This window comes from Heterodontus francisci, unplaced genomic scaffold (assembly GCF_036365525.1).
Source record: "Heterodontus francisci isolate sHetFra1 unplaced genomic scaffold, sHetFra1.hap1 HAP1_SCAFFOLD_1261, whole genome shotgun sequence".
Classification (NCBI taxonomy): domain Eukaryota; kingdom Metazoa; phylum Chordata; class Chondrichthyes; order Heterodontiformes; family Heterodontidae; genus Heterodontus; species Heterodontus francisci.
Window position 1 is genome coordinate 72,501 of NW_027140838.1, and position 7,835 is coordinate 80,335.

The window sequence follows — 7,835 nt, forward strand, 5'->3', positions numbered from 1 at the left end:
CCATTCCTAATCCCAGCGTAGCCCCTTGACACACTCTGATATCCCTCCCATAATGGAGGAGGCCCTACCCTTTAAAATTCTTCAAAACTCCAGGGAATATCGGCCCGTTCGACTCGATCTCTCCTCACAGGACAATCCCCTCATCCCAGGAACCAGTCTGGTGAACCTTCGTTACAATCCCTCTCGGACAACTATATCCTTCCTTAGGTAAGGAGACCAAAACTGGACTCAGTACTCCAGGTGTGGTCTCACCAATGCCCTGTATAATTGTAGTGAGGAGTCCGACAGTTCAGAGACTGAGGGAGAGGGGGAGGGAGTCCCTCAGTTTGGAGGCTGAGGGAACGAATGAGTTAGTGTTGGAGATGGTGCGAGGGATGTGGAGTTGAACACGGTGAGGGGGGAGGGATGAAGGGTTAGCCCGGGGGTGGGGGTGCTGGTCAAAGAGGAGTCTGTCGGGTCCTGTACCTTGCAGTCCTGTTCCCAGACGGATTTCGGGATCAATTGAATGGGGAGGTGGGTCTTAATCATCCTGGGAGACGACAGTTTCTCAATTCGTTCAAGACCTGAAATGAGATGGAGATGTTACGAGCTCCCAGTGTTACAGTGCAAGAATCCTGTTCATATTTTACCATCCAATAGTATTTCCCACTCTCCCCGGGGTAGGGGCCCCCCCACGGGCACTGACTCTCCCCGGGGTAGGGGCCCCCCTTCGGACACCGACTCTCCCCGGGGTACGGGTCCTCCACGGACACTGACTCTCCCTGGGGTACAGGTCCCCCACGGACTCTGACTCTCCCTGGGGTACGGGTCCTCCACGGACACCGACTCTCCCCGGGGTACGGGTCCCCCACCGACACCGACTCTCCCCGGGGTACGGGTCCCCCACCAACACCGACTCTCCCCGGGGTACGGGTCCCCCACGGACACCGACTCTCCCCAGGGTACAGTTCCCCCACGAGCACTGACTCTCCCCGGGGTACGGGTCCCCCACCGACACCGACTCTCCCCGGGGTACGGGTCCCCCACCGACACCGACTCTCCCCGGGGTACGGGTCCCCCACAGACACTGACTCTCCCCGGGGTACGGGTCCCCCACCGACACTGACTCTCCCCGGGGTACGGATCCCCCACGAGCACTCACTCTCCCCGGGGTACGGATCCCCCACAGACACTGACTCTCCCCGGGGTACGGGTCCCCCACAGACACCGACTCTCCCCTGGGTACGGATCCCCCACAGACACTGACTCTCCCCGGGGTACGGATCCCCCACGAGCACCGACTCTCCCCGGGGTATGGATCCCCCACAGACACTGACTCTCCCCGGGGTACGGGTCCCCCACAGACACCGACTCTCCCCTGGGTACGGATCCCCCACAGACACTGACTCTCCCCGGGGTATGGTTCCCCCATGTGCACTGACTCTCCCCGGGGTACGGGTCCTCCATGGGCACTGACTCTCCCCGGGGTACAGGTCCTCCACCGACACCGACTCTCCCCAGGGTACGGGTCCTCCATGGGCACTGACTCTCCCCGGGGTACGGGTCACCAAAGGTTTAATTTGCTGAAGATTCTCACCGGATGAGCCATAGGCAAAGAATTCGAGGAATGGAATCCGATGGTGGATGGGGGCTCGGTTACACATCTCCACATCACCGTTACAATTAATAAAATCCACAATCTGCTGTATCCAAGTGGTGCCTGTAGAGAGAGAGAGAGAGAGATCAGAGAGAGAGAGATCAGAGAGAGAGATCAGAGAGAGAGAGAGATCACAGGGAGAGAGAGATCACAGGGAGAGAGAGATCACAGGGAGAGAGAGATCACAGGGAGAGAGAGATCACAGGGAGAGAGAGATCAGAGAGAGAGAGATCAGAGAGAGAGAGATCACAGGGAGAGAGAGATCACAGGGAGAGAGAGATCACAGGGAGAGAGAGATCAGAGGGAGAGAGAGATCAGAGGGAGAGAGAGATCAGAGAGAGAGAGATCAGAGGAGAGAGAGAGATCAGAGGGAGAGAGAGAGATCACAGGGAGAGAGAGATCAGAGGGAGAGAGAGATCGCAGGGAGAGAGAGATCAGAGAGAGAGATCAGAGGAGAGAGAGAGATCACAGGGAGAGAGAGATCACAGGGAGAGAGAGATCACAGGGAGAGAGAGATCAGAGAGAGAGATCAGAGGAGAGAGAGAGATCACAGGGAGAGAGAGATCACAGGGAGAGAGAGATCAGAGGGAGAGAGAGATCGCAGGGAGAGAGAGATCAGAGAGAGAGAGATCACAGGGAGAGAGAGATCAGAGAGAGAGAGAGATCACAGGGAGAGAGAGATCACAGGGAGAGAGAGATCACAGGGAGAGAGAGATCACAGGGAGAGAGAGATCACAGGGAGAGAGATCACAGGGAGAGAGAGATCACAGGGAGAGAGAGATCACAGGGAGAGAGAGATCACAGGGAGAGAGAGATCACAGGGAGAGAGAGATCACAGGGAGAGAGAGATCACAGGGAGAGAGAGATCAGAGGAGAGAGAGAGATCACAGGGAGAGAGAGATCAGAGGGAGAGAGAGATCACAGGGAGAGAGAGATCGCAGGGAGAGAGAGATCGCAGGGAGAGAGAGATCGCAGGGAGAGAGAGATCGCAGGGAGAGAGAGATCACAGGGAGAGAGAGATCACAGGGAGAGAGAGATCAGAGGGAGAGAGAGATCACAGGGAGAGAGAGATCACAGGGAGAGAGAGATCAGAGGGAGAGAGAGATCAGAGGGAGAGAGAGATCGCAGGGAGAGAGAGATCACAGGGAGAGAGAGATCACAGGGAGAGAGAGATCACAGGGAGAGAGAGATCACAGGGAGAGAGAGATCACAGGGAGAGAGAGATCACAGGGAGAGAGAGATCACAGGGAGAGAGAGATCACAGGGAGAGAGAGATCAGAGGGAGAGAGAGATCACAGGGAGAGAGAGATCAGAGGGAGAGAGAGATCAGAGGGAGAGAGAGATCAGAGGGAGAGAGAGATCACAGGGAGAGAGAGATCACAGGGAGAGAGAGATCGCAGGGAGAGAGAGATCACAGGGAGAGAGAGATCGCAGGGAGAGAGAGATCAGAGGGAGAGAGAGATCAGAGGGAGAGAGAGATCAGAGGGAGAGAGAGATCAGAGGGAGAGAGAGATCAGAGGGAGAGAGAGATCAGAGGGAGAGAGAGATCAGAGGGAGAGAGAGATCGCAGGAGAGAGAGAGATCGCAGGAGAGAGAGAGATCACAGGGAGAGAGAGATCACAGGGAGAGAGAGATCACAGGGAGAGAGAGATCAGAGAGAGAGAGAGATCAGAGAGAGAGAGAGATCGCAGGGAGAGAGAGATCGCAGGAGAGAGAGAGATCGCAGGAGAGAGATCACAGGGAGAGAGAGATCACAGGGAGAGAGAGATCGCAGGGAGAGAGAGATCGCAGGGAGAGAGAGATCGCAGGGAGAGAGAGATCGCAGGGAGAGAGAGATCGCAGGGAGAGAGATCGCAGGGAGAGGGATCGCAGGGAGAGGGATCGCAGGGAGAGAGATCGCAGGAGAGAGAGATCGCAGGAGAGAGAGATCGCAGGAGAGAGAGATCGCAGGAGAGAGAGATCGCAGGGGAGAGAGATCGCAGGGGAGAGAGATCGCAGGGGAGAGAGATCGCAGGGGAGAGAGATCGCAGGGGAGAGAGATCGCAGGGGAGAGAGATCGCAGGGGAGAGAGATCGCAGGGGAGAGAGATCGCAGGGGAGAGAGATCGCAGGGAGAGAGATCGCAGGGAGAGAGATCGCAGGGAGAGAGATCGCAGGGAGAGAGATCGTAGGAGAGAGAGATCGCAGGGGAGAGAGATCGCGGGGGAGAGAGAACGCGGGGGAGAGAGATCGCGGGGGAGAGAGATCGCGGGGGAGAGAGATCGCAGGGGAGAGGGATCAGAGGGAGAGGGATCAGAGGGAGAGGGATCAGAGGGAGAGGTATCAGAGGGAGAGGGATCAGAGGGAGAGGGATCAGAGGGAGAGAGATCGCAGGGAGAGAGATCGCAGGGAGAGAGATCGCAGGGAGAGAGATCGCAGGGAGAGAGATCGCAGGGAGAGAGATCGCAGGGGAGAGAGATCGCAGGGGAGAGAGATCGCAGGGGAGAGAGATCAGAGGGAGAGGGATCAGAGGGAGAGGGATCAGAGGGAGAGGGATCGCAGGGAGAGGGATCGCAGGGAGAGAGATCGCAGGGAGAGAGATCGCAGGGAGAGAGATCGCAGGGGAGAGAGATCGCAGGGGAGAGAGATCGCAGGGGAGAGAGATCGCAGGGAGAGAGAGATCGCAGGGAAGAGAGAGATCGCAGGGAGAGAGAGATCGCAGGGAGAGAGAGATCGCAGGGGGAGAGAGATCAGAGGGGGAGAGAGATCAGAGGGGGAGAGAGATCAGAGGGGGAGAGAGATCAGAGGGGGAGAGAGATCGCAGGGGAGAGAGATCAGGGGGCGGAGAGATCAGGGGGCGGAGAGATCGGGGGCGGAGAGATCAGAGGGCGGAGAGAGATCACGGGGGGAGGGAGAGATGACAGGGGAGAGAGAGTTCACAGGGGAGAGAGAGTTCACAGGGGAGAGAAATCACAGGGGAGAGAAAGAGATGACAAGGGGAAGATCACAGAGGAGAGAGATGACAGGGGAGAGAGAGATGACAGGGGAGAGAGAGATGACAAGGGAGAGAGAGTTCACAGGGGAGAGAACTCACAGGAGAGAGATGACAGGGGAGAGAGATCCCGGCAGACAAGCTCAAAGAGAGAAACAGAGAACGAGCACGAGAGACAGACAGACAGACACAGCGAGAGAGAGGGACAGAGAGAGAGAGAGAGAGAGGGACAGAGAGAGAGAGAGAGAGGGACAGAGAGAGAGAGAGGGGGACAGAGAGAGAGGGACAGAGAGGGACAGAGAGAGAGAGACGGAGAGAGAGAGAGACACACACAGACAGAGAGAGACGGAGACACGGAGAGAGAGAGACACGGAGAGAGAGAGACACGGGGAGAGAGAGAGACGGATAGCGAGAAAGAAACGGAGAGACAGATAGAGAGAAAGAGACAGTGAGAGAGAGAGAGAAAGAGACAGTGAGAGAGAGAGAGAAAGAGACAGCGAGAGAGAGAGAGAGACAGACAGAGAGAGAGAGACAGAGACAGAAAGACACCGCGGGGACTGGGCCCTCCCCCGACACGGTGGGGCTTGGGCCCTCTCCCTGCACCGTGAGGCCTGGGCCCTCTCCCTGCACAGTGGGGCCTGGGCCCGCTCCCTTTACCGTGGGGCCTGGGCCCTCTCCCTGCACCATAAGGCCTTGGCCCTCTCCCTGCACCGTGAGGCCTGGGCCCTCTCCCTGCACCGTGGGGCCAGGGCCCTCTCCCTGCACCACGGGGCCTGGTTCCTCTCCCTGCACCGCGGGGCCTGGGCACTCTCCCTGCACCGTGGGGCCCGGGCACTCTCCCTGCACCGTGGGGCCCGGGCCCTCTCAATGCACCATGGGGCCAAGGCCCTCTCCCTGCACCATGGGGCCTGGTTCCTCTCCCTGCACCGCAGGGCCTGGGCCCTCTCCCTGCACCGTGGGGCCAGGGCCCTCTCCCTGCACCACGGGGCCTGGTTCCTCTTCCTGCACCACGGGGCCTGGTTCCTCTCCCTGCACGGTGGTGCCCGGGCACTCTCCCTGCACCGTGGGGCCTGTGCCCTCTCCCTGCACCGTGGGGCCTGGGCCCTCTCCCTGCCCCCCGGGGCCTGGGCCCTCTCAATGCACCAGGGGGCCCGGGCCCTCTCCCTGCACGGTGGGGCCTGGGCCCTCTCCCTGTGCCGCGGGGCCTGGGCCCTCTCCCTGCCCCCCGGGGCCTGGGCCCCCTCCCTGCACCGCGGGGCCTGGGCCCTCTCAATGCACCAGGGGGCCCGGGCCCTCTCCCTGCACGGTGGGGCCCGGGCCCTCTCCCTGCACCGTGGGGCCCGGGCCCTCTCCCTGCACCGTGGGGCCCGGGCCCTCTCCCTGCACCGTGGGGCCCGGGCCCTCTCCCTGCACCACGGGGCCTGGGCCCTCTCCCTGCACCGTGGGGCCCTGGGCCCTCTCCCTGCACGGTGGGGCCTGGGCCCTCTCCCTGTGCCGCGGGGCCTGGGCCCTCTCCCTGCACCGTGGGCCCTGGGCCCTCTCCCTGCCCCCCGGGGCCTGGTCCCTCTCCCTGCACCGTGGGGCCCTGGGCCCTCTCCCTGCACGGTGGGGCCTGGGCCCTCTCCCTGCCCCCCGGGGCCTGGTCCCTCTCCCTGCACCGTGGGGCCTGGGCCCTCTCCCTCACTCACTCACCTGCTTTAGGATATGTTGCTATGAGAAGGTCTCCCGGTTTCGCCTGGAACTGTTGTACCTGCTGCCAGTTATCAGCCACCCAATCAGGGAAAGCCACACCTTGGACATGTTTTAGCTGCGGCCTCCCAGGTTTAACATCCTCAATCTCAGGGTGATAATTCAGCGCCATCTTCCAAACCTCCTGTAAATGGGGATCCACATGTTAATTCACTTCAAATATCTACTGACCCTCCCTCACAGTGACCGAGAGGCTCCCATCTCCCTCACTCCCCACTGACCCTCACCCAGAGTGACCGAGAGGCTCCCGTCTCCCTCACTCCCCACTGACCCTCACTCACAGTGACCGAGAGGCTCCCATCTCCCTCACTCCCCACTGACCCTCACCCAGAGTGACCGAGAGGCTCCCGTCTCCCTCACTCCCCACTGACCCTCACTCACAGTGACCGAGAGGCTCCCGTCTCCCTCATTCCCTCACTGACCCTCACTCACAGTGACTGAGAGGCCCCCGTCTCCCTCACTCCCCACTGACCCTCCCCCACAGTGACCGAGAGGCTCCCGTCTCCCTCATTCCCTCACAGACCCTCACTCACAGTGACTGAGAGGCCCCCGTCTCCCTCACTCCCACTGACCCTCCCTCACAGTGACCGAGAGGCTCCCGTCAACCTCATTCCCTCACTGACCCTCACCCACAGGGACCGAGAGGCTCCCGTCTCCCTCACTCCCCACTGACCCTCACCCACAGTGACCGAGAGGCTCCCGTCAACCTCATTCCCTCACTGACCCTCACCCACAGTGACTGAGAGGCTCTCGTCTCCCTCACTCCCATGCAGTATCCAAGGAAGTTCTGAATTGTCTGTAAACACCTGGCTGGCAATCTATCCGAGCTCCCACATCTCGCTGTGTTAGACTATCCCATATCGGGTCAGATACTGACTCACAAACTTCCAACAGTAAAGGTCCAAACTCCATTGTAGTCGGTATGAGAGAGGGGAAGAGGGAGAGGGAGAGGGAGGGAGGGAGAGAGGGAGAGAGATGAACTGTTACCTCGCGAGTTGCAGTCAGCGTCTAACTTGGAGTTGTGTGTTTGAAGGAGTGGGTGTGATCTTTAAACCAACTGGCTCCGTTCCAACAGTTAATCTCCACAGGGACTGGCGTTCCTGACCATTGAGTTCATGTTTGTGTCACATGAGCAGTTGGAGAAGGGAAAGTGAGGAGTGTAAGATTACAGATTACCGCTGGACAATTTACTGTCACCGGGGGGGGGGTGTACCAGCATCCTTTGCACGGCCAAAAGCATAAAATTAAAAACTAATGGATACGTACAAGGCCCCCGGGCAGCAGCAAGCCCTGACAGAAAACACAGAATGAAGCCCCTGGTTCCTCGGAGCGGGTTGTGGAACTGATCGTGGCAAACAGGGTAGAACGAGGGGATGGAAGAGGTTGTAAAGGCCCCGATCGATCAGCGACGGAAGGCGTGCGGGTAGGCTCGAGAAGCTCCAGGCAGTAGGAGCTAACGTTGGGGTGGGCTTTTACCCCG

At 59.7% G+C, this 7,835-nt stretch overlaps 1 protein-coding gene across 4 annotated transcripts in view; it reads right to left on the minus strand.

Moving 5' to 3' along the window:
• LOC137361243 (sulfotransferase 1C2-like) overlaps positions 1 to 7,499 on the minus strand; it is a 14,839-nt gene extending 7,340 nt beyond the window's left edge. Inside the window, exons 1-4 of one of the 4 annotated variants that reach the window (XM_068026143.1) lie at positions 7,343 to 7,499; positions 6,299 to 6,479; positions 1,577 to 1,699; positions 466 to 563 (exon numbers count right to left, since the gene is read on the minus strand). In XM_068026143.1, coding sequence (XP_067882244.1) covers positions 466 to 563; positions 1,577 to 1,699; positions 6,299 to 6,467 — 390 coding nt within the window. In that variant the 5' untranslated portion in view covers positions 6,468 to 6,479; positions 7,343 to 7,499. Of the gene's footprint in view, positions 1 to 465; positions 564 to 1,576; positions 1,700 to 6,298; positions 6,480 to 7,161; positions 7,315 to 7,342 lie in introns of those variants that run through there. The other 3 variants (XM_068026145.1, XM_068026146.1, XM_068026144.1) reach the window with 3 other exon arrangements.
• Positions 7,500 to 7,835: the final 336 nt, after the last annotated feature.